The sequence below is a fragment of the Zootoca vivipara genome, chromosome 2 (genome assembly GCF_963506605.1).
Source record: "Zootoca vivipara chromosome 2, rZooViv1.1, whole genome shotgun sequence".
Classification (NCBI taxonomy): Eukaryota; Metazoa; Chordata; class Lepidosauria; order Squamata; family Lacertidae; genus Zootoca; species Zootoca vivipara.
The window spans coordinates 86114314-86140549 of record NC_083277.1 but is presented as its reverse complement, the minus strand read 5'-3'; the positions used below and the strand labels follow the sequence as shown (position 1 = coordinate 86140549).

The 26236-nt window shown below is 42.2% G+C and overlaps 1 protein-coding gene across 2 annotated transcripts; it reads right to left on the bottom strand.

The window, feature by feature from the left end:
- Positions 1 to 676: 676 nt before the first annotated feature.
- Positions 677 to 26198, bottom strand: LOC132591743 (cytochrome P450 2C55-like). 2 transcript variants are annotated; one of them, XM_060271802.1, is made up of 10 exons: positions 23443 to 26198; positions 22957 to 23178; positions 19654 to 19819; positions 17904 to 18053; positions 11282 to 11442; positions 9386 to 9562; positions 8316 to 8457; positions 4017 to 4204; positions 3373 to 3514; positions 677 to 2137 (listed from the first exon to the last, which is right to left on the bottom strand). In XM_060271802.1, the coding sequence occupies exons 2-10, from the start codon at positions 23131 to 23133 to the stop codon at positions 1950 to 1952; spliced, it is 1491 nt and encodes a 496-aa protein (XP_060127785.1). In that variant the 5' UTR covers positions 23134 to 23178; positions 23443 to 26198; the 3' UTR covers positions 677 to 1949. The 2 variants fall into 2 exon arrangements, with proteins under 2 accessions (XP_060127785.1, XP_060127784.1); XM_060271801.1 differs by having other exon boundaries at positions 22957 to 26198.
- Positions 26199 to 26236: the final 38 nt, after the last annotated feature.

Here is a 26236-nt window from a genome sequence, read left to right as displayed (position 1 = left end):
AATGCTTAAGGCTCATTGTGTACATGTGGATTTCTTGAGAAATGTGTAGCAGGAAACAGATTTTAAGCTGACGTGTGAATGTGAGGGACTGGAGAGCCACTTTCATGGTGTTAAAAAACAAATCAAATGCAAGTCTGTGATGCGAACAAATCAGAGTGAGTGCTCATTAACTAGCTGGCTCCCCTGAAAACTCCTGGTGCTTAGAGTTTGGGTGTAATAATATAATAGTGACTATACAAACAGTATTCAAAGTGGACTTAGGACTCAAATTTAGAAAAAGGTAGAAATAGGAGGATTCTAATATGAAACTTATAGGGACGCAGGTGGCGCCATGGGTTAAACCACAGAGCCTAGGACTTGCTGATCAGAAGGTCGGCGGTTCGAATCCCTGCGACGGGGTGAGCTCCCGTTGCTCAGTCCCAGCTCCTGCCCACCTAGCAGTTCGAAAGCACGTCAAAGTGCAAGTAGATAAATAGGGACCGCTACAGCGGGAAGGGAAACGGCGTTTCCGTGTGCTGCTCTGGTTCGCCAGAATGGCTTTGTCATGCTGGCCACATGACCTGGAAGCTGTACGCCGGCTCCCTCGGCCAATAATGCGAAATGAGCACTTAACCCCAGAGTCGGTCACGACTGGACCTAATGGTCAGGGGTCCTTTTACCTTTAATATGAAACTTGGCAAGTGATGGGCAGAAGATGCAAGAAAAACATATGTAGAACTGAGGAATGTTAGGGAAGTCCAAAGTTGATACAGTGCTGGCTCGAAGGGGTGCGGCTACCATTCATGGGGAAATGGAGAGGAATATAAAAACTGTGTACAAAAGTGAAAATCTGTAACCTCTCTGGAAGAGCAAAGGAAGCTGTTCTTTATGAGGGGAGGGTCTTTTTACCAATTGTCTCAGATGCCAAGTGTGGTGGTGCACACAGTTATCCACAAAGAAGAGCATTAAACCATTAAAAAATCACAGCCCAAGATTTCTTGCACCCATTTATCAAATATGTGGCAAGTTTCATGCCCCTCAAAGGATCTACTATACTATGCCTGTAATTTCATCCCATTTTACCAACAAAGAAAAAGGGTGGGGGAGAGATGCAGGTGTTTGATTTGACTACTACTTTAATTATACTGTTGTTGATGAATCTCTATCTTTGATTAATACAATTTATTGTGAAGTTTAAAATGTCTACACTTTCAAGAAGAAACTGACACGTGATATTATCAAATGCTTTTTCTGCATCTGGAAATGTAAATACTTGTTCAAGATTTGTTTTTCATGCATAAATGAAGTTGTTGGGATTCATCTGTCTCAGGAGACAATGGAGGAGTGCAACTTTGTGGCTGAGGTCAAACTGCTGGAGGGTTACAGCACCTGCCGTGGCTGTAGATATGGAATAGATATGATTTGCTGCAGCTGGGGCAGATGAAGATGTCCAGTTGAGCTGCTGCAGATGCATAGCTAGATTTATTATTTTCCTAATATTATCCTTCATTAAGCAAAATCCATCTTCCTCTTCTATATGATTTTTAATAATGTTCCTTTTTAGATAAAAATGCTATTGTTATAGCCCTGTTACAGAATTCAAGTAATTTTCCGATTTATAATATCTCATTCTTCACTTTAGAAAGTTATTGGGCTAATATACTCCTAAAGGTCTTAACACTGAGATTCCATCTGCTCCCAGAGATTTATTTATCTTTGCCCTTTTACTTTATCTATCACTACTTATTTCTGGATTGATTCTTCTAATGTAGTAGTGGCTCAGCTGTGGTTTTCCAAGTGTTGCACTACAACTCCCAGCAGCCCCAGCAGCATGATGTGATCTATAGTTTGGAAAATATAGTTTTTCTAAGTAATGTGTGATTCAGTTCTCCCAGTAATCATGTTCTTCCTACATCAAATTATCTGAAAAGCATTGGCACCATCCATTCTGCTTAGTTGCTGTCACTGGATCATATTGAACGTCTAATGAATTTCAGTGGCAAGTCTCCTGGCTTCAGGCCACTATCCTCATACAAAGTGAATATATCCTTGTCTTTGGCATCTCCAATCAGCTGGAAGGTGAAGTTCTGGAGCAGAGCACCGAAGAACAGGAACAGCTCCATCCGAGCCAGGGCTTCCCCTGGGCATGCCCGTTTTCCTAGGAGAGAAGAAAGTGGCAGTGTTCATCAGTCATCAAAGAGCTATATAGTGTCCAAGAAACCCAGCCAACTCATTTTGAAATAATGGAACTGCATAAGAAAGACAGCAGTGTGACCATTTCTCAAGGGGTGCCTGCAACTCTCTGCTTCCACTGTGATGTGAAGGTGAAGTGTTTCAGGCAAGTGTGTTTTTGGAGATATTGGTCTCATAGAGTTTTCTCGATTCTTTGGCTGACTGGTGGACTTCTATTCTGAGCATGTTATATAACACTAAAGTACTGCTTGGCTTATTCTCCTGCCACAAAATACAATAATGTGGGTTCCCTCTGTGTGTATGTGTAAATCTATGCTGAAAGCTATGTGGGATTTGAAACACAGAGCAGTCAATTACAACATTCCTAGAGTGGACATATAAAGGGGGTGTCTGGACCAGCCAGTCAGAACTTCCTGTTTCCTCCTGGGCTGGGACAGAATCCTCTCCATGTGACCAGAAGTGGCTGTGGCCTCACTTGTGCAGGTAACAAAATACCTCAGGGGAGGCAGCCATATCTGCTTAGTCTGAGATGCTGTCCAGCCAAGAGAGGACAAAGGGACTATCTCTTTATGGGATAGATTCCAGGTGTATATATTTTGTAACTTAAGTCTGCCTTCTGGGATCCATTTATGAACAGAATGTGAGTAAACTCATTTATATACAGTACTTTTATACAATACTGTGTAATGTCTAATCTTTTTATGAGGGACTAAAGGGGAAATTACCAGGAAACTTATTTTAGAGGTTTATACAAACCTGGCAAACCTATCTGCACTGCACGTTTAAAAAGGGGAACGTTACTTTGCTAAATTGTAGAACTTGTTAACACAAGTTCGGAAGGATATAATTAAACAATATATCCTCTCCTGCATCCCTGAACATTCCCACAACTACACATAAGCAGCTTCGGGGCAAAGAAATATAAAAGATTGTGTGAATGTGGTTCCTGTAGTCAGTGGTCCAAAAGATGGGAACTAAAGTGTCCCTTCCTCAAGCTGATGCTTCCAAATTTTCTGCTCAAGATGTAGGAAAAGGAGGGCAAAGATGGAGAGAAACGTCTTGTGGGTAGACAATCCCTCCCCAAACCTCTTACTTATCTCCTGGCAGCGCTATCACTCTTGGAGTCCTACTGCCCATCCATTCATACGCTGGCTGCTGGACCCAACCCCACAGTGTGAGAATCTAGGTCTATAAAGTCACCTGCAGAAAAAGGCATGAAGGCAACCCTGTTCCGGAACTGGCCCTTCTCATCCAAGAAATGACCCGGGTTAAACTCTTCTGGATTCTCCCACTGGAGAGGATCAAAGTGCACAGATGCCATATCTGAACAGATGGTCGTACCCTTCAAGGAGAAGATAGAGATTTCATTATTTGTTTCAGCTTCATAAACATAAGTCATTCTGCCTCTATTTCAATGATCCTTGACGGTGACTTACCAATCCTACCATTCCTGGTTATGGAACATTTTCCTGATTCTTATTAGTTTGTGACTCCATGCAAATATTATATGTCCCCTGTTCATGAATTTTGATACAGTATAGTGTTATAAAAATACTATCAGTATATTATTAGCCAACATGCTGCTTGTTCTTTTTCAGAGTCATAAACATAAGAAGCAGCCTGCTTATGGGAGAAACCAATTCCTAAAGCTGGTTGTCATATATAGAAACAAGTCATGGCACAGCATTCTGAAAAATCACCATGAATGTGAGGGGTGAGGTAGTAATCAGCATATCTTGTCTCTGCACTGGCTGGGACTGTGGGAGACCAAAGTCATTGATGAGATGATAAATCCCCCCTTCCCCTCTCCACAGTAACCTGATCATTTCACATGTGACACACACCTGGGGGATAAGATAGCCCCGGAATTTTGTAGGACATGTTGTTTCACGCGGGAAGCTCTCAATGCTCCCTTTATCATATCGTTGAATCTCATGGAGAACAGCATTGGTGTAAGGCATCCCCACCCTATCTTCCATGCCAGGGATACGGTTGGCACCTACCACCTCATCAATCTCCCGTTGAACTTTTTCTGTAAGAAAACAAATTCAGAGCTCTACTTCCAGAATTCTGAAGCTACGTCTCTTCTAACATAGTGATAGCCTTCAACATTCTCCAACCAGAAGGAAAAGTAACACTGACTTACATGAATTTGCATCCTAACAGGAGCCCATTTTTAAAGATGGCATGCAAAGATGAAAGGAATCCGGCTTCCATAACCCCAAGGCATTTGCTTTGCTAAAGGAGATCACTTTGTATTACTAAAGGATGCAGGCTTTTTAACTGAGGGAAAAAGTTAACTGGAAGGCATTCTTAGAGATTTTCATCAAATTATGTAAAGCATGTTGAATAGATGGTGTGGAAACTTTATGCAATCTCCCCTCCCCCCTCAAAAAAGGAGTCCCGGGGTAGCAAATCTGGGTCACCAAAGACAAGGGAACGGCATTAGGTTCAGGACAGAAAAGTTAAAGTACTTCATTTCATGATGCACAATTAACAGTCATAATTTGCTGCCACAAGACAAATCCATGGAGCCATTAGAATCAGAATGAAAACCTATGTTGGGGAGTCTAACTTCTGAATACCTGGGACATGGAAGGGCTGTTGCCTTAAGGGATGGAGGAGGAAACCATTTTAAACTGATTCATACACTGAGTTGGGCTCATATTGGATCACCTCCAGTATCCAGTGGTTACTTATGTCCAAGGACCTGGTGTGAATTTAATCCACTGTTTTAAATCATTTTAGCAAGAGCCACCAGCATTGTGAGCAAACAGTTTGGATTGTGCCTGCTCTCCTTTGTGTACGGCTGTGAACCTTTAAGAATAGCTCAGTAGTGAGGTTTCCTTGAAGGTTTAAGAGGAGTTATTCATTTCATGAACACTGTAAGGCCCTTCTTTGTTGAAGCATTTGTTTTATAAAAGGATGTAAGTTTTAGTTCCTGAGTGCCAAATTCGTTGGAGCAAAGTGCTGTGGACCTGAGGTGAATGAGAAGATACCCTTTTCCCTCCAAGCAAGATAAACATCAATATCCAGCAAGACACAACATGAAGGACAGAACTCTGGGAGGACAGTGCTCTATTGTTGCTTTAATTTTATGATAATTTTATCAATTTTATGTAAATTATGTCATTTATGTAGCATCCTTATTCATGTGCTGGTTACTTTCAGAAACATGGAGTACATATACTTATAATATGCATATGATAGCATTGTTTGCAATGTTTACAACCATGAAAGGGGAGCACTGAATTTCCGGTCTGCCGCCATTGCTGACTGGTGAGAGAATCCCAAGCTCCGGGATTCCCTAGCATTGCGAGGGAGGGGGGAGCCGTGAGAGTGACACGGACCCCCAAAAGAGCACCAGATCAAGCATTCTGGGGATGTGGGGACTCAGCTGCACCGTTTTCGGTCTCCTCCGCCCCCCGGTAGCCCTAATAAGGGCGCTGAGAGCGAGCGGAGACGAGACGGAGTGCTTGAGTCAAACTGCTACCCTCACAACACGAAGCTCTGTGCCAGCAGCCTGGAGCAGTGGATTCTTCTAAATTAGTTGAATTTGAGAACTTTGGACACAGTAGGTAAAGAAAAAAACTTTGAAATAATTTTTAATTGGATACGGGAGGAGATTTAAACAGGAAGTCAATCTCCCCCATTGAGTGAATCGAGATGCAGTTCATTTGCCTGAAGCTGGGTCCCTGGAGGGATCAGCGAGCTGCCATCATGACATCATAATAGAAAGGAATTTGCTTGCCTCTTTGAGGCTGGAAACTGTCAGCAGTGAAGAGAGTACAAAATATAAGGCTGTGTACATGAAGTTGGACAATGCTTTTTTCATAAATGGACGCAAGATTTTTAAGATATGAAGAAGAATTAAAAATGAGAGTTTGTAACCAGATCGGACATAACTTTTGTTTCTGAACTTTGGAAATAAGAACTACGCCATTTCCTGTCTAGTAATCTCTGCTTTCCCAGGAAAGTTGAGACGAGCAGGATGTCAGTAGACACAACATCATCTGACTTGGACTCTCAAAAACAACTTCTGGAATTTATTGAAGATTTAAGATGTGACATGTATCAGAACACAGTGCAAAAATTAAAAAAAATTCAGAACTGTGTGGAAAATGAAGGATTATCCCTAACTGAGAATTTAGACAAGAAAGACCTTCAACCACTAGTCCTTGTTCCCCCAATGAGGGGGGGGGCAAGATTCATATTTGATTCCAAGAGCTTTTAAAGAAGAGCCAGTATGGAATAATGTCCTCCCAGTGAGAGAGGGAGGGTGGAATCCATACTGGGGCCAGAGTTTAAGGGAAAGAAAAATTGTGAAAGGGCTAATAAGTGGAAAAAGCAGTTGGATGGTGTTTTGTAACATTTAAAGAATTGGGGAGGCAGCAGGGGATGACCAAGGAAGAAGGGTGGATAGGAAGGGACAAGGTGGGAGTGGGGTGAGGAGTAATAATAGATGTTACTTTTTGATTGTTTTAGAAGGTCCAAAACTGGAATGACCTATGGAACTCGCTGAAACATCTGGGAGACCCTGAATCCAGGGGAAGGGGGGCTGATTTAGTTTTAAGTGATTAAATGTTTTTATGTTAGAAAAATTAATACAGTGGTACCTCGCTAGACGAAATTAATTCGTTCCATGGGTCAATTCGTGTAACGAATTTTTCATCTAGCGAGTCCCAGTTTCCCATAGGAACGCATTGAAACTTAATCAATGCGTTCCTATAGGCTTTGGGGGACAGGCGGCGGCATGCAACGGGGCTTCGGAGAAGGTCTCCGAAGCCCCATCTGATGCCAGCTGTGTGCAAGGCAATGGGGGGAGATCTTCCTTTGCTGCTTTCTATGGCCGCGCTTCGTAAGACGAAGCGGCGGTTATAGAAGATTTTGTCGTCTTACGGATGCCTCGCGCAACGCAAAACTCTTTCGTCTAGCAAGTTTTTCGTTGTGCGAGGCATTCGTAAAGCGAGGCACCACTGTATTTGAATTAATGGAAAGTTTTGGTAATAAACTTTAGGCTAAGGGGAGAAATAAAAGAGGATGGGAAAATAATTTTTGATTTGGATTAATTGATTAATTAGTGGTGGAGCATAGTGGACGTTTTTCAGAATAGAATAGTTGAGAGATAATGATAAAATGTGTTAGAATGATTTAAGATACAGAATGAAAATTGCTTAATTGAGATTCTAAAATGGACCCAGTGTGGGGGGAATTGAGGAAGTCAACAATGTTAAGTAAAAAATGTAAGAACTGTGATGTTTTTCTTTTTCATGTTTTATTTTTGTTATACAGTAGTACCTCGACTTACGAATGACTCGACCTACATATGTTTTGAGTTACGAACAAAGTTCCATCCACCATTTTGGATGCAGTTTAGATAGGATTTTTTCAATTTACGAATTTTTAGATAGGATTTTTTCGACTTATGTTTCCCCCCCCCATTGGCTTCGACTTATGAATTTTTCAACTTACGAAGGTCCGTTCAGAACGGATTAAATTCATAAGTCGAGGTACCACTGTATTTTTTTGTGATTTTATTTTTGTGAATATTGGAAAATGAATAAAAATTATTTGGAGGGGGGGAGAAAGGGGAGCACTTCTCACTGAGATCATTGAGGGAGACAGGAATTTTAGAAATCCATAGAGATCAGCTGCATATCAAGTTTTTCAGAAAATTCCATTAATGCTCAGCTTGAAAACTTCCCAGAGGCTTCTCTCTGGTCTCTTCAGGACACGGAACACGGGAATAGATGGGCTGTTTGGTCTCCTGCAGACAGATTCTCCTTATGTGCTCATCTGCCAACATGTATTACTTTTTAAAACATAAAAAAACCCAAAGCAATCCTCAAAACCTATCCTAAATAAATAAATAGTCATAAAAAATAAAAGTGGAGGAAGCAGCATCTTCCTCTTCTAAACAAATGTGGCTGATGCTGGACCCCGGTGGAAACCTTCACCATGGACCTAAGGAAAAGACATTTGGTACTGCAAGGATTTCTGTGAGCAAGTTGCACTTCCTTCGTGCAGTTTTAAAGTTTTCTTTTCTTTTCTTGCGCTGCACTATTACTCTTTACCGCAAGGCACCTTGGAAAGATTTTATCTTGCACAGCAGAACCTTTCAGTCCTTTGGGCAATTTATGTACCTTGAATGTGTGGCAATCTAGCCATCACCAGGAGGGCATGGGTCAAGAATTCACTTGTGCTCAATGACCCAGCAATAAAGAGCTCCTGCACACAAATGATAAGCTCCTCTTGGCTGTAGATGGCCTCATGATTGGTTTGTTCCTATAAAAAGGAAAAGGAGAAATAGAAGAATTTAAAATATTCATTTGAAAGAGTGATGGAGGAAGTGAGACATCTTAGTCTTTTCTATGCAGTAACTGGATGGAACACAATACAGTACTTGCATTGTTTATTGCAATGTAACTACAGTTGTTTTTTGATTGAATATAGTTTTATTCAGTGACATTTCTCTAGAAAAAGAGGTGCTGTTTCATGGAGTTGCATCCTCCACTCATTAACTCATTGATTATTTGATAGAGTATAGTGTTGATTGTTTTTGGTGGTGGTGGGGTATATTCATTTGTATGCAAGATCAAATTTTCAAATGATGTTAAAGGTCTTGTGGCATTTAATGGTCAATCCAATCCACTCAATCTATTTGCTGATCCAGAAGTGTTGCTGAAGGAGGCCATGGGGAAACGGAAACATTTGGCAGGGTGACCAGATTGACAATTAATAAAAGTAAATCATAATGGTTGTGTCTGAATGTACCAGCTGAATTACAAGAGGAGAGGCTTTAAGAATATCAAACTCTGGAGGATCTGAGACACTCGAGTCTTTTCCATGCAGTAACCCAGAAGGAACACAAAACCTGCATGGCCTATTGCACCATATCTATAATGTTGAGAATAAAAAACATAACTGAAAACCAAATGATATAACCATGCAAGAAAGCAATCCCATGTAGTTACAATGATGGGCATTATTTTTTTAGCTGCTCTCTTGCTGCTTGGTTTGATGTCTAAATAAACTTGAGGGAAGATGCCTCCACCCGAGATTAGCCTGGAGATCATCACAATGGCCAACCACCACAGCCAGAATGCAGGATCAGAATGAGGGAGGGCAGCAGACATATGAGACAGTTCCAAATCTAGCCACAAACAAGAGACATCTCAGAAGTGTAGAGAAGGGAAATTATAGAAGCTCCTACCTTCTCTGACTTCATAAGGAAGCAGTCAATATAGTCCCGGGGGTCCTGATAATCCAGGGTCTCCCTGTGGGATTCCACGCTCTTATTGATGTAAGCATGCAATGTTTCAAAATCTCCTAAAATCTTTTTGTGCTGTCCAGGCAGGTAAGGCATTATTTTCGGGAACACATTATAAATCTGGAACAGAGACAATACATAACAATTGTATATTGAATTTCTCATTTTAGAACTGCCTGCTGAGTCTATGGATTTAGGGATGTTGGAGAAATCTGCTGCAAAATGTTTGCAATCCATGGCTCCTTTGAGAGGAATGGCAGGATTTAAGTTTAATAAACAAACAAACAATTGTAAATAGATCCTCCTCCTCCATCTACTTTATATTCATTATCACTAGATCCTGCCCATATCCACTGAGGCAGAACTCCTAACCATGCCTGCCCAGAAATGAGGCTTATTGAATTAAACTGGGCTTACTCTGAGATATGTGGGGGTTAGGATTGCAGCCCTAATCGACTTCCTACTGTAAATTGTAAAATAAAACATGGTTTTTTAAAAAGCAAATGCAGTTTTCATTATTTGGCCTGCTTATTCTCTAAAACAAAATAATGCAGAAACAGGTTTGAGATTCATTAAAGACTCATTAAAAAATTGTTAGATATCTTGTATGCAGGTCTGGCCCATCCATGAAGTGGAGTGAAGCAGGCACCTCAGGTGGTGGAAGATCATAGATGTCCTGCCTACCCCACTCCTTCCTCTGCTGGCTAATGATTCTCCTTGTTTTGTCTCAACTCATGAAATGGGATGCACCACCACTTGAATGTTTCTGTGCTTAGTTGATAGGTTCAGGTTCAGTGGCAGAGCACCAGGTTTGCATGCAGTAGGTCCCAGGCTCAGTCACTGGCATACAAGGAACTCAAGAGTAGCTTGTAGGAGCCATGCAGTCTAAGACTGGGGCAACCACTCATACCTCCTCACATGCTGAGCTTCTCAGGTAGACTGGGGAGGAACAAAGCATTACTTGCCTGGTCTCTCCCACACTTCCACTTATCTTATGCCTAGAACACAGGTCCAAGCAGATTTGCACTTTGCCCAGGCTTTCTAGGCACAGGTCTGAGTGCTTTTGCTTTTACCCTGCTGCTTTCCCCCAGGAAACCTGCTCTTTAGTGCTTAATCAGAAGAAACAGCAATCTGCAGAAAACCAGATTGCTGTTTGTTCCAATTCAGTACTAACCAATGGATTTTCCTGGGGAAAAGTGGTGGGGCAATCTGAGGTGTGGATAAGCTCATAGTTGTGAGGGAAGCTTTTTAGTGATGTCAATTGAAAGGCAATCCGTGATAGGAATCAGTGCCATTTTTCTGGAAAAAGAGGCACCGGAATTCACGATGAACACCTCCCTTGTTCTCTTAGAATGACAATAGCATGCACCTGAGAGGTGCCACAATCGAGTTCCAGTGAGCTGAAGAAAAGCCCAGATAAGAATATTTCCCTTATGCTTTTTGGGAAAGGGGAGTGTCTGAGTTTCAAACTCATTTCCCCAGTCCTAAGCAGATATTCATCCCACCTCTGACTGCCATAATACCCTTTAGATATGCAACCCTTTGATAATGAATAGCTAGCCCGGGGAAGTGCTCCACCAAAACACCTACAGAAGAATTCCTCAAGGTCTGTATTTTGAGGCCCTCCCTTTCCATAACAAATTTAATGTTGATCTGCAATTAAAGCCAAAATGTATTTGATTTGTTTCATGTGGAATTTAATGGAGACAAGACAGTCAGAGAAAGTGTAAAAGGTAAAGGGGAATATGCCCCAGGGTGCACTTGGCTTATACCAGGCCCATGTCTACTAAGATGAAGGTTCTGGGTCCATGGGAGGAACAACAAGAAGGAACAACATACCTGTCCCGTATAACTCACAAGGTAGCTCACGAAAGACTCCATGATACGCAGCTTCTCCAGGAGGACCTGATCTTTGTAGTCAAACCGACTCCCAAAGACAACAGAGCAGAGCACATTAGAAACGGCAATCCTTATGTATTTTCTGACATCAAAGAGCTGGCCTGCAGGAGCAAAAGGACACAGTCAATGGAATTTGGCAAGGTGGGTGCTCTCTCTCTCTGCCAGCATGGCAGAAGAACGTAAACAAGAATTCACTGCACAAATTGAGCTTGACACATGGTGCATTCAGTATTTTCCTAACATTAAAAGATAATTAAATTCCTTTTACATGGAATGATAGTATCAGCTGCTTTTGAATAATAATAATAATAATAATAATAATAATAATAATAATAATAATAATAATAATTTATTTATACCCCGCCCATCTGGCCAGGTTCCCCCAGCCACTCTGGGTGGCTTCCAACAAAACACTAAAATACAGAAATCAGTATTGAAGGACAGTATACACTTTCTTTGGCAATGCATAAGTGCAGCTTAACTGGTGAGGATAACATTATGGACTCCTACAAGGAGGGAGATGTGCTATCCCATATCTGTGGTCAAGAAATCCCTGGTATTTTCTGAAGGTATTTCCTTTATTTTATAAAGACAAAAAATTCAAGATTAAGAATCCACAAGATACAGTGAAATTTTGGAGAAAATATACCAGAGAACTGGGGAAGAAGGAGGAGGATAAACTGGAACTGGATGAAGAAAAAGAAGAAGAACCCCAATCGTAATAATAAAATTATATTTATTTTAATTGGATATAGAAATGGCAGTGAAATTATTATCATGGAATGCAAAAAGACTCAATAATAAAGTTAAAAGAAATAAAATTGAACATTTGTTGATTAAGAAAAATTTAGATATAATTTGTTTACAAGAAAAACATGGCCAAAAAGCATAGAAGAATTCTAATAAACATAAGTTTGGGAAATGAATTTATAACTTCAGATGTTAATAAAAAATGAGTAGCTCTGTACAGTATGTAAAAGGGAAACACTATCCACAACGGCTATTCAAGGACAATGAGGGGAGAATGATAGCAGCACAAGTTGCAGTACAAGGTGAGAAATTGATCATTATGGGAATTTATGCACCAAATGAGAGGAAATCACAATTTTATAAAGAATTTGAGGAGAAATTGTTTGAATGTATGGACCAGAAAATAATTTTAATGGGGGGCTTAAATGGAGTGATCTCCCTTGAAATGGACAGAACAACAAGGAGAAAGGATACAAATCAAGGGAAACTTCCAAAGACATTTTTCTCTTTAGTGGAAAATCATGATTTAATTGACATTTGAAGACTTAAATACCCATTAACAAAACAATTCACATTTTTCTCTGATTCAAATCAAAGTTCAAGTAGAATAGATCGCATGTGGATTTCTAAAAATTTTGCCCCAAGAACAATAAAAGTTGAGATCCTGCCAAGGACTTTGTGAGATCACAATTCCATAATTATGGAACTCAAGGGCAAAGATTAATCCCCCTTCAGGTGGAGAATTAATGAAAATTTATTGAACAATATAGTTTTTAAAGTGCAATAAAATTTTAAAAAAATATTTTGATTTGAATTTAAACAAAGGAAGTGAATTTGATATAGTATAGGATGCTAGTAAAGTGGCAATGGGGGGTTTCTTTATACAGCAAAATAGTCTCTTGAAGAGAGAAATAGAAAAAGAAAGAGGAAAACTTAAAACATTTAATGGACAATGAAAGGCAATTGATTAAAATAATGTTCATAAACTTTTGCCAATGTCTTAGCAAACAGATTGAAGGAGATTCTAAATGAACAAATACATCAAGATCAGGTGGGCTTTTGTCCTGGTCATCAGTTAAAAGATAATATGCAAAATATAATTGATTTAATTGAGTATTTGGAGACCGGGAATGATAAGCAAGTGGCATTGATCTTCATAGATGCAGAAATGGCTTTTGATAATATATCTTGATATATTATGAAGAAAAACTTGGAATGGATGGGTCTTCGGAACCTATTTCTTAAAGGGGTAGAGGCGATATATTCAGAACAAAATGCTAAATTATTAATCAATAATGTCTTAACAGAAAATTTTGAAATTTCAAAAGGGATGAGACAGGGCTGGCCATAATCACCATTATTGTTTACTAGTGTATTTCAGCCCGTTCAATAACGGGCTCTAGAACATCCTGGGGTTCGGAGAAGCGCTTGCGCAGCGCTTCTCCGAACCCTGGGACCTGTCATTGCTGTCGGCGGCAAGGGGACAGGAACGGAGGAGGAGAAAGCGCTGCTTTCTCCTCCTCCGTTCCTCTCCCGCAGCCGCCGACAGCAAGGACACCTCCCAGGGTTCGCAGAAGCGCTTGCACAGCGCTTCTCCGAACCCTTGGACCTGTCATTGTTGTCGGCGGCAGGGGGACAGGAACGGAGGAGGAGAAAGCGCTGCTTTCTCCTCCTCCGTTCCTCTCCCGCAGCCGCCGACAGGAAGCAGAACTCCCAGGGTTCGGAGAAGCGCTTGCGCAGCGCTTCTTCGAACCCTGGGACCTGTCCTTGCTGTCAGCGGCAGGGGGACAGGAACGAAGGAGGAGAAAGCGCTGCTTTCTCCTCCTCCGTTCCTCTCCTGCAGCCACCGACAGGAAGCAGACATCCCAGAGTTCGGAGAAGCGCTTGCACAGCGCTTCTCTGAACCCTGGGACCTGTCCTTGCTATCGGCGGCAGGGGGACAGGAACGAAGGAGGAGAAAGCGCTGCTTTCTCCTCCTCCGTTCCTCTCCCGCAGCCGCCGACAGGAAGCAGACATCCCATGGTTCGGAGAAGCGCTTGCGCAGCGCTTCTCCGAACCCTGGGACCCGTCCTTGCTGTCGGCGGCAGGGGGACAGGAACGGAGGAGGAGAAAGCGCTGCTTTCTCCTTCTCCGTTCCTCTCCCGCAGCCGCCGACAGGAAGCAGACATCCCAGGGTTCGGAGAAGCGCTTGCGCAGCGCTTCTCCGAACCCTGGGACCCGTCCTTGCTGTCGGCGGCAGGGGGACAGGAACGGAGGAGGAGAAAGCGCTGCTTTCTCCTTCTCCGTTCCTCTCCCGCAGCCGCCGACAGGAAGCAGACATCCCAGGGTTCGGAGAAGCGCTTGCGCAGCGCTTCTCCGAACCCTGGGACCCGTCCTTGCTGTCGGCGGCAGGGGGACAGGAACGGAGGAGGAGAAAGCGGCGCTTTCTCCTCCTTCCTTCCTCTCCCCCAGCCGCCGACAGGAAGGACGCGCGCACTCTCCCCCCCCCCGCCTCCTCCAACCGCCGCTCCTCACGGCCAGGGAGGGTTGTGAGGAGGCCTTCGCCGGCCTCCACCCCGGCGGGAGCGGCGGTTGGAGGAGGCAGAGTGGGGGGAGAGTGCGCGCGCGCGCAGTCTCTGCTGTCCAATCCCTGTATCCCTGGGGCACATGCGCAGTGACCCAGGGACACACGGGACATCTGGACGCAGGGACAACATGGACATTATTATATAGGATAACAATCCTAGAGCTTCTGGCAAAAAAAACATAAGAGAAATCCAAAATGTAAAAGGTATTAAGGTGGGTACAAAGGAATATAAGTTAAAAGCCTTTGCCGATGACATGGTTTTAACGCTAGAAGATCCACAATCCAGTGTAATGGAAGCACTGGGAAGATTCAAAGAGTTTGGACAACTAGCAGGCTTTAAAATAAATGAGGCCAAAACAAAAATGATGGTTAAAAAACATGAATAAAAAAGAAATAGATGAATTGCAACATAAAACAGGAATTTTGGTGGCTTAAAAGGTTAAATATCTTGGCGTTTGGTTGACTCCTAAAAATTTGAATTTATTCAAGGATAATTACTTACCTGTGTGGAAAGATGTAAAAAAAAAAGGATTTAGAAGTGTGTGGAAGATTGAAATTGTCATTTTGGAGAAGAATTTCTATGATAAAGATGAATGTGCTACCTAAAATGTTATTTTTATTTCAGACGATTCTGGTGATCAGTGGGGTGGGACAATTCAGAGATTGGCAAAAAGTCTTATCAACATTTATCTGCCAGGGGAAGAAACCTAGGATAAAATATAAACTTCTTACAGATTAAAAAAAGAAAGGGGTGGATTCTCACTGCCAGATTTGAAGATATACTATGAAGTGTCCTGCCATCCTGTTAAGGGATTGGAAAAAACAGATCTATTGGATATAGAAGGATATGGTAACAGATTTGGGTGGCACGCATATTTATGGTATGATAAAGCTAAAGCTAAAGACGAGACGACAGAGGACGAGATGGTTGGACAGTGTTCTCGAAGCTACGAACATGAGTTTGACCAAACTGCGGGAGGCAGTGGAAGACAGGAGTGCCTGGCATGCTATGGTCCATGGGGTCACGAAGAGTCAGACACGACTAAACAACAACAAAGCTAAAGTTCATAGGGGCTTTCTGAACCACACGATAAGGAAAGCACTATATGATGCATAGGTAAGATATAAATATTTATTGGAGCAAAACACCTTGGTGGTTATCACCAGTGGAAGCAATATCAGTCAAAAGATTCAATATACAAGGCAAGTTGCCTACTTATAGGGAGTTAATAACAGAGACTGATAATGAATAAAAAATGAAGCCTTATGATGAAGGATCTGATATTTTAGCAAGTTGCTTGCAATATCATCAAATAAATGATATATTTAAAAAGGATAAAAGGAAGAATGGCTTTGAAACTTCTAGATCTAAGCTAGAAATAAATTGTTGGGAGGTGAAAGAAATTTTTTATCAAAATGTATGATTTACTTTTAGAATGGCATACAAAAGATGAAGAGATCAAAGAGGTATGATAAAATGGGCAAAAGATATTAGGCACAATATTCAATTTGAAACTTGGTCAAAGTTATGGAATGCTAGAATTAAATTCACTGCATGCATAAAAGAAAATATAATGGAAATGATGTATAGGTGGTATTTAACACCAACTAAATTAGCTAATTTAGCTAAATTGGGGGGCCAACTCCTATCTCTTGCAGGGGCTCAATTAGTGCCAGCGCCTTCCGTCAAGAGTTTGGGTGTAACCTTCGACGCTTCCCTTTCCATGGAGGCGCAGGTTGCAGTCACAGCTAAGGCGGCATTTTCCCATCTGCGCCATATCAAGCAGTTGGTCCCTTACCTCTCTCTCGCCCTGACGGTCACCTCCAAGCTTGATTATTGTAACTCGCTCTACGCGGGGCTGCCCTTGAAGCTGACCCAGAAACTCCAGAATGCCGCGGCGAGGCTCCTTACATGGTCCCGACCGCGGGATCACATTCATCCAGTGCTTTACCAGCTGCACTGGCTCCCGGTGGAGTACAGGATCAGGTTTAAGGTGCTGATTTTGACCTTTAAAGCCCTATGCGGCTTGGGACCCTCGTACCTAAGGGGCCGCCTCTCCTGGTATGCCCCGTGGAGGACCTTAAGGTCCACAAACAACAATATTCTGGAGATCCCGAGCCATAAGGTGGCTAGATTGGCCTCTACTAGGGCCAGGGCCGTTTCAGTATTGGCCCCAACTTGGTGGAACGCTCTTTCACAGGAGACCAGGGCCCCGTGGGATTTGTCATCTTTCCACAGGGCCTGCAAGACAGAGCTGTTCCGCCTGGCCTTTGGGTTGGACTTAGTCTGACCCCTGTGTTTTCCTCCCTCATGGCTTGGATTTATGGACTACTTAAAATGAGGCTGAATTTTAAATTTTAATATTGTATTTTAATCTGTAATTTAATTAATTGCTTTTTATGTTTTATTGTAATTTTATTGGTGTGAGCCGCCCTGAGTCCGGTTTTGACTGGGGAGGGCGGGGTATAAATAAAAATTTATTATTATTATTATTATTATTATTATTATTATTATTATTAAAATGTATAGATTGAGAAACAAGAATTATTGGAAATGTAATGCTAAAGAGGGAGATTTTTATCATATGTGGTGGACATGTGATAAAGTTAAACTATTTTGGGGAAATATTTATAATGAGTTTAAAAAATGTTTAGGTACACCTTCCCCCAAAAGCCTGAAGCGTTCCAGTTGGGGATGATAGGAGCGGAAATATCAAAAATTGATGAAAATCTGTTTATGTATGCCACTACAGCAGCTAGAAGTTTATTAGCCCCAAAATGGAAACAGCAGGAATTACCGACGGTAGACAAATGGCAGACAAAGATGATGGACTATGCGGAACTGGCAAGGCTGACAGGGAAAATCCGAAACAGAGTGACCAAGCATTCCAGAGAGAATGGAGTAAATTTACTCAATATATAGACAATCATTGTAAACATATAAAGACACTAGCAGGACTGTGATAACTTTCTATTGGGCTATAAGGACTGCGAAAACTTTCTATTGGGCTATAAGTTTTAAATAATTTAAGATAAATATAGAATCAAGATGTTATAAATGTGTGAACATAAGATGTGTTCTATAAAGACCAGAAGACACAATGGAGGGAAGACAACAGCTCCGTAGAGCTAAAAAAATTATAAAAGGTTTTATGATGCTATAATATTGTTAAAAATGGAAACTAATAAAAAATGGAAAAAATAAAAATAGAAGGACTTCAAAAGTGTGTTTGGAATAAGGATTACCTTTTGTGGTTGCCATTGCCTCCACCAGACAGAGAGCTTCCTCCTGTACCCTCTTGGACATTGTTTTCTTCCCCATTCCAAAATCCCGCAGGGTGGTGAGTGTGAACCGGCGCAGCTCTCTCCATTTTTTCTCAGTACTGCAGGACAGTCCTGAAAGAAAACAAGTGAAGATCATTTCCTTAGTAGGAAGTTTTCTCAGCAGGAAGTTTCTACATTGTAGCACTTTGTCCATTCAGACTATATTCCCATTTGAAGTTGTTGTAGAGCCTAGGGCTTGCCGATCAGAAGGTCGGCGGTTTGAATCCCCATGATGGGGTGAGCTCCCATTGCTCGGTCCCAGCTCCTGCCAACCTAGCAGTTCGAAAGCACGTCAAAGTGCAAGTAGATAAATAGGTACCGCTACAGTGGGAAGGTAAACAGCGTTTCCGTGTGCTGCTCTGGTTCGCCAGAAGTGGCTTTGTGATGCTGGCCACATGACCTGGAAGCTGTACGCCGGCTCCCTCAGCCAATAACGCGAGATGAGCGCTGCAACCCCAGAATCGGTCACGACTGGACCTAATGGTCAGGGGTCCCTTTAAGGTTTCTTCCGGACAACCTGTTTATTGAGTGTTCATCCTGACTTGATTGCCCAACACTTGTACAGAGATTATATGGTAGTGACTGTTGCTGAGTATTCATTTTTATTTGTTCACACCAAAGTTTATGACTTCCCATCAACTGATCTCACTTTTTAGTGCATTTTCCTATGACTTTGCTTGCCATTACAACACCCACCTGAGAATGAATCAAGCCAAGGGTGGTTTATATGTAACTTTTGTACCACATGATAACAGTGCTGAACTATAAATACATTGAGTCATTTCTTCACATTGTTAAATGGTGCTGGGGGAGAGAGGACAGGCAAACTCTTCAGTGGGTCATGTCATATCACGGCTTTCATTAAATATCTGTTATGGGCAAAATGTTGGATTTGGTTAAGAAATAAAAAGGAGACTTTCCTGCATGCCTAGATCCAGGTTTGGGGCAAGTACTTTTAGGTGAGAGAGCCCCAGCAGAGATTTAACATCACAAAACATGCAGCAAAGTAAAATGTGGGAATATAGGTTGTTGGACCTTTAAAACATGCCCTTCTACATTCTTTCCAAAGTTTCCCACTTCCCTTTAGTATAGAAAGAGCACACATTTGGCAAGTTAAAAACTTTTTACTTACAAACTCTTCAAAGGGCAGATTCATGTGTTTTTCCATACAGCAGCACAAAAAGACTGGTTGAAAAACTTAGTTTCAAAAAAGTAAGAGTTTCTAAATTATTTGCATAGAAACAGAAAGATAACTTGATAAAGCTATGTGGCCTAAGCTTGGAGCATCTAGCTCAGATATCCTTCACATCGTGGAAGAAAAAAAGGAAGGGAAGGGGCAGAACAAATAATTTGGTAGCCCTTCCTTCCAAGGTGAGCTAGCTAAGCTTGGCATGGCAGCTAACTTTATTGTCTTAACCCCTTCATGCATTTAGAATTAAGCATATTGGTTATTTGAGACTGGCTATATCCCAGACAGTAAAGAAAGAAATCATTTCAGGGCTGTTATTTTGGGTGGCAAACTCCTGTTTGTGGTAACATCTAGCTCCACCTGAAGTTGGAAAAGGGAGGGCTTGATGTCTGCTTATTCCTACTCTGAGACCACTGAAAATAAAGACTTATTCTCCCATATAAATAGAAACAATACAAAAATAACCACAGGACCCTTACCTACCTTTACAACCGTTATTCACTGTTTGAAAGAAAGGCAAAGTAGGACGCCCACCAAATTCTTCAGCATGATCCAACAGAGCATCTTTCACCACTTCGTATCCACAGAGTACCACCATGGGCTTGGGACCCATCCAGACAGTAAAGATAGGACCCCATTTATCCATGAGCTGAAGGTAGGATTTAAAAAATGCATAGATATATCAGTGGCGGCTGGCCCATTATGGCAACCAGGGTTTAGCCCTACCAAGTGAAAACCCAGCCATTTATTTTTAAATCCCCCCAGTCTCAAAGCTATAGTCTTTTTTGCTCCACACACTCTTCCATTTCATTGAGTACTGGATACTTTTTTGTCTATCAGCTCCCTCCACCACTCAACTAATCACAGAAAGAAGAGGAGCTGAAGAGCAGAAAGAGAGGAGCTGATGAATCAGCCAAAGAAATTCCTATGTGAATTCCTAAGTGCTGAAGACATTTATTAAGCACAAGTCAAGTGAAGCAGCAGCAAACAAGTGCTGATTAATAAGGATTTATATGTAAAGTTGGATGGATTAATTGCAATATGAAATATGAGTGAATGAAATGTTCTGGCAAGAAAATAGTCAATGAATTTAAAGTGACCCTAGAGAAAATTAAGGAACTTATGAATAGAAAAGAGAATATCAACTGAATTAACTATTTTTGAACAACAAATGAGCACTTTATCTATAAATGCTGAAACAATGACTTTTTATTTGTAGGTGGTGTTACGGACATTAACTGTTTCCCTTCCACTGAAATACATGAAAGTTAATTACATATTTAGTTACATAATAAATTATGTTAGGTTTGGCTGTAGAAGATAGTAATATGAGTGATGTAGGTTTTAGTGGAAGCAGAACTGTAGCAGAACCAAAAACATCACTGATGAACCTCTTATGATGACCTCCTTTCAAGATGCTAGTCTAAAAGCACTGCACTGTTTTTCAGCAAGCTCTTTGGCGCAATTCAAGCTGTTACTACTGACATACAAATGGCTTGGGACTCAAGTACAGTGGTACCTCTGGTTGCGGACATGATCCGTTCCGGGGTGCCGTTTGCACCCTGAAAAGTCCGCAACTAGAGCGGCTGTTCTGTGCACGCGCGAAGCACAATAGAGCGCTTCAGCCCATGTGCAAAGTGCGCAGAACGCTTCTGCGCGTGCATGCGGCAAAAGTCAGAAGTAAACACTTCTGGGATTGCTGCATTCGCAAGATAAAAAGACATAACCTGAAGCGGAAACAACATGAGGTATGACTGTATCTAAAACAGTGCCTCGCCCAACACCAGCCATCTCAGGCCTACAAACGGCAGGGAAGGCCCTGTTGGTGATGGTGCCTGGATAGCTCAGACCCACAACAGGACCTTCTTGGTGGCATTTCCCCATCTGTGGAATGTCCTCCCACATGAGGGGCACATGTCCCCCTCATTATCAACAGTGAAATGCAGTGAAAATGATTAAACTATCCCACTGTAGTCAAATACAAGTAATTCAACCAATTTGTTTTGGAGAAATGGGTCGGTGGAAAGGCACCTAAACCAGCCACTTCTTAACTCTCACAAACAGAAGCTTCTGTTCAGTGCAGAAGGCTAGGTGGGTGGCTGGGTGACTATCCAGTCCTGGGATCCAATGAAATACAATGGGACCTCGACTTACGAAGACGATCCGTTCCGCGGCCGTCTTCGTAAGTGGAGGTTTTCGGATGTCGAAGCACCGGGGTTGTCGACTTCGGAAGTCGAAGTGTTCGGATGTCTAAGTATGGCTGTATCTGCATGTTTAAAGTTTAATATAGGGGGTGCTGATCCAACTGGAACTGAGCAAGAAGAGCAAACAGTCTGTCAATAACTGTAGTTATTTATGGGGATATACAATGAAACTTTTTCAAGGGCATCGTAGGAGGCTACCAAAATAACTGTGTAGTTATTTTGTGGTCATGGCAAACGCTATGGAGAATGTTGAGATCAGAGCCAATGGTCTGCTGGATTTTCTACACGGAACAGAGCTGGGAGGAGGCAACTTTTTGCCCTTTGCTTCAGGCAGCAAAACACCTTGCGAAGGAAATCTGCAGAATGGAACTGCCATTGAAACTGGCAGGTTATTGTACAGCTGGAAAAGGTGCCAACAAGGAAAATTGTAATGATCAATCTCTGTATGAAGAAAATTAAAACATTTGGAGCCTTTTCTGTTTAGGGAACAACGTGCTAAGAGGAGACATAGCAGAGGTGTATCCAATTTATCATGGTGTGGTGAAAGTGGATAAAGAACACCAGTTTGCTTTCGTGGTCCAGTGAAGCAGAATGGTGGGACAATTAAGATACCAGTAAGCACAAGGATCTCCTTCCCAGAGGCAGCACTACCGCAAGATGGCTGGATGGTCATCAACTTGGACAGATTTTAAAGTGGATTAGACAAATAAGGCTATCAGTGGCTGCCAGGTAAGATGGTGATATATTACCTGCAGATGTCACATAGTATGCCTTTGAACACTAATTGCTAACAAAACAGCAACATAACCCACCAACAGCATACGAATCAATATGGCTAATTTGACCCAACAACCCCTCATGTCCTCTCACACACCAACAAAACAAATAAATGAATATCCATTTCATGCGGCTCAATGTGGTGCCTTCCATAGTTCTAGTTACAGGTAGGTAGCTGTGTCGGTCTGAGTCGAAACAAAATAAGGAAGGAAAATAATGAAGGAATGTTTTTTATTTCGACTCAGACCAACATGAATAGATGAAGAACCATCCATGTGAGACTAACACAAAACCCCCCACATACACTATGCAAAAGATGGAAATATCACTTCCCCCCTTCAAAAGATCATTACTCCCACCTCTCTCTCCCCACCTCTTTCTCCCTCCTCCCCCCACCTCACAATGCCTATGACAGCAATATCTCAAACAAGTGTAACTGACCTGTAGATAGGGCTCTACTAACTGAAAACAGAGATGTTATGCAGGGGCGAAAAAAAGGCTTTCTTTAACACTAGTCAAAGACCCAGTTTGGCATCCCACACACGTTTGTGTATACACACACACACACACACACACACACACACAGGCTAGGAGCCTCAATGGTGCACCCCTGGAGGCTACACTCGGAGGGGGAAATCCAGCTAGCCTTTATTATAAGGAAGAAGGCAAAAGTATATAAGCAAAAGAGGGAACAATTCACCTTCCGTCCTTCCTCTATACATTGCTTCATTCCAGACAATGGTTGTTTATGCTGCGCCTCAGGGAAAAGGGGACAGAGAGAGACTGAAACAAGAAATGGCTTTACCTTTGAAACGTTTTTGCTCACAGGCAGGACATCTTTCTGCAGCAGGTTCCCCAGGAGGAACCAGGGAGTGGGTCCTGGAGGTAGCTGGCTTTTCTTCTTGTACATTTTTAAGGATGAGAAAATGAAGAAGAAGAGAACCCAGAGAAGGAGCAGAGCTCCTGTTACAGCCACTTCCATCTTCCTCTGAGGCTCTTCTTTTGGTCAAATATATCCAGCAAACCTCTTAAGAAAGACAAGCAGAAAACAAAGCTGCTTATTAGAGCCCCAGCCAAACCCCAACTCCAACCTTCTCTAAATAATCTTAGTTCCTTTATTTCCAGTATGTGTTCCATTAGGAAGGGTGGGTCAATCATCAACATAAACTCTAGACCTGGGCTGAAAATAGGTTAATTTCTATGCTCTTCGACATCAAGGTTGGGTGCAGACTTACATGTAACTGATATCAATGCACATTTTCTTGAACACAACCATTAAATACAGTCGTACCTTGGAAGTCGAATAGAATCTGTTCCTGAAGTTCGTTCAATTCCCAAAATGTTCGAAAACCAAAGTGCGGCTTCTGATTGGCTGCAGGAAGCCCCGTCCAATGTTCAGCTTCCAAAAATAGTTCACAAACCAGAACGCTCTCTTCCGAGTTTGCGGGTTCGGGAGCCAAAATGTTTGAGAACTAAGCTGTCCGAAAACCAAGGTCTGACTGTAATATATATTTTTAAACCATGATACCCACATTCAAACACAACCACCCTCCCATCACCGACAACCTCACCCTTTTATCCATCAATGGGCATCCTAATGCCAGTAAGGATGATAGCCCAGCTGCCAGACCCCTCTGTGAGTAGATTCCTAGTCAGATCTGAGCTGGCATTTCCCGATTTCAACCAGCATCTAGAAATAATTGCTCTATTTGGCAGCAAATAAATTCTGAATATGCCACCAAGTTTTGACCGAAATCAACTAAGCCACCCACCCACCCTGAAAGGAAATACAGTATATGATTCCCCACTGCCTTATCTACCTTTGTCAAATGTAGTGCAGCAAATCATACGAAGGCTGAATAAAGTGGGCTGGCTTTCATGGCCAATGAACAAGCTGAACTGAAGGTCACTTGGAGATTGCTAGTCTGGATGTACAGGAAGTGTGTTACAACACAGATAGTGAAGCAATCACCCTCGTGAAAAGAAGAAGCATTAATTTAGACTGCATGGTACAAATAACCGATGTGCAATCAATATCTGCTGTTGAAAACACTGTCAATATTTGGTGTGTTTTCAGCCACGTTCAGTCACAAGTTTCTTACCCGATGCATTTTCCAGCTTGGACATCGGATATGGATGAAGGAAACAGAATATTTTTGTAGTAATTTAATATATTTGAGAAGTACTTATTGTCACGCCTGCCTCTAGATCATTTTTGGTATCAATTAAAAATTAGGGCTAAGCTTTCTTTGTGGAAAAATTCCTGAGTAATCTTATTGTGCCTTAAAATAGTTATGTATCTCAACGAAACATGTAACTAAACTTAGCAAAACAGGGTGGTCCAACACGCAGCCCAAGGGCCACATGCAGCCCCCAAGGCCCTTTTTGGTGGCTCTTAGCATTTGATGCCCCCACCGCACTCAAATTCCTTCCCAAAGCCTGGTAAGCAAGGTGCTGGGCTTTGGGAAGGAGGCATGAAGGGTGGCTCTGACAGGGTCCCAGAGTCCTCCTGCCTCCATCACAAAGCCTAGTTAGTGCTTTTCCAGCTTTGAGAAGGAAGTGAGGGGGCTCTAGAATGCTGCCAGAGCCTCAGGCCTTCTCCTTCCCAAAGCCCTAGACCTAGACCATGCTTAGCCAGCATGACGTCTGGTTGGAGGTTGTCAAATTTTGGGCTCACTTGCTCCTTCTGTGCAGCAAAGCAATGAGTGACCCACAGGTTTATTTTAAAGTACTCTTCCAGCCCACTTGGAATGAAAAATTGGACCACCCTGGTATAGAACAACATCATCCATGAATGACAGATGGGTAGGGGAAGAACTTTTCTCTTGCTGTGAAATTTAAATGAAATTGAAATTTAATCCAAGCCAGAGGAAGCAGGAGAAAGTTCAACTTTCCTCTCCTTCAAGGGTTCTTCCCCTCAAAGGTATTCAAATTCAGCTGCAGAGAACTTTTTACTGGCATCTACAGCATTAAGTAACAGGTAGAAATGTGCTCTGTCAGTTCTTCCATGCCTGTGGTGAGAAAACTTTCAGGTAATTCAACTTCATTAGGCACATCTTTTCCTGCATTGTTTCGAAGAATGGAGGTGGGGGAGACAAGAAGCATATTTTGAGCAAGAAGCCCCAAAGGCGACTTCCTTCTCTCCACACTCTTCTGCTGCTACCTGGCCCCTGGCCCCAAGCAAGTAAACATGCTCACCTGGGCACCTTCTATATAATTATCTCTCACATTCTTGGTATCTAAGCACAAGTCCCTGTGGCAACCCAATTGTGTAAGAATAATCAGTCAAGAGAATAGACATATTCCTTTTGAGGGTGGGCAATAGCACTAAAAGTAAATTTTAAATCAAAGGCAGGAAGTAGAGACAGAAAGTATCTGACTCTCATGAAATGAATTGGAACAGTTGTGTGGTATGACAACATGACCCAGAGACAATAGCACAATTCTAAAAAGCTTATGATGACAAGAAAATGTATCAAGATAGACAGTCCTTACAGACCCTCCAAGTTCCCCTATTTTCCAGGGACAGTTCTTAGGACGTCCCTATTTTCATCAGAGAAATGTTGGAGGGTATGGAGTTATGCAGCCCCTGAGTCAATGAGATGTAGCTTTACAATCTTTAGAAGGCATCTAGAAGCAGACTAGTATAGCTTTATCATGTTTTTATATGTGTTGGAAGCCTCTCAGAGTGTAGATACTGTACTTTTCCAGGATGGGGCATGGTTGCTCTGCATAAAAGATTTCCCTCTTGCAAGAATGCTTTAAGCCAGGCACCCCCAAGCTGCAGCCCTCCAGATGTTTGGGCCTACAACTCCCATGATCCCTAGCTAACAGGACCAGTGGTCGGGGAAGATGGGAATTGTAGTCCAAAACATCTGGAGGGCTGAAGTTTGGGGATGCCTGCTTTAAGCTCATGTGTACAGCACACGTATGTGTGGATTTCTTGAGACATGTGTAACAGTTTACAAATTTTGAGCTGAAGTGTGAGTGTGAGGTACTGGAAGAACATGTTTAATGGCACTTCTTTATCTCCTAGAACAGGCATAGGCAGACTCAGCCCTCCAGACTTTTTTGGGACTACAGCT

Excerpts from the sequence above, each read along its gene's own strand:
- LOC132591743 (XM_060271801.1), bottom strand. The coding sequence starts at position 23,133 with ATGGAAGTGGCTGTAACAGGAGCTCTGCTCCTTCTCTGGGTTCTCTTC. Across the intron at positions 18,054-19,653 it reads AGTGAATAACGGTTGTAAAG|GACTGTCCTGCAGTACTGAG; the intron begins GTAGGTAAGGGT and ends GTTTTCTTTCAG. Across the intron at positions 9,563-11,281 it reads TTGTGAGTTATACGGGACAG|ATTTATAATGTGTTCCCGAA; the intron begins GTATGTTGTTCC and ends TCTCTGTTCCAG.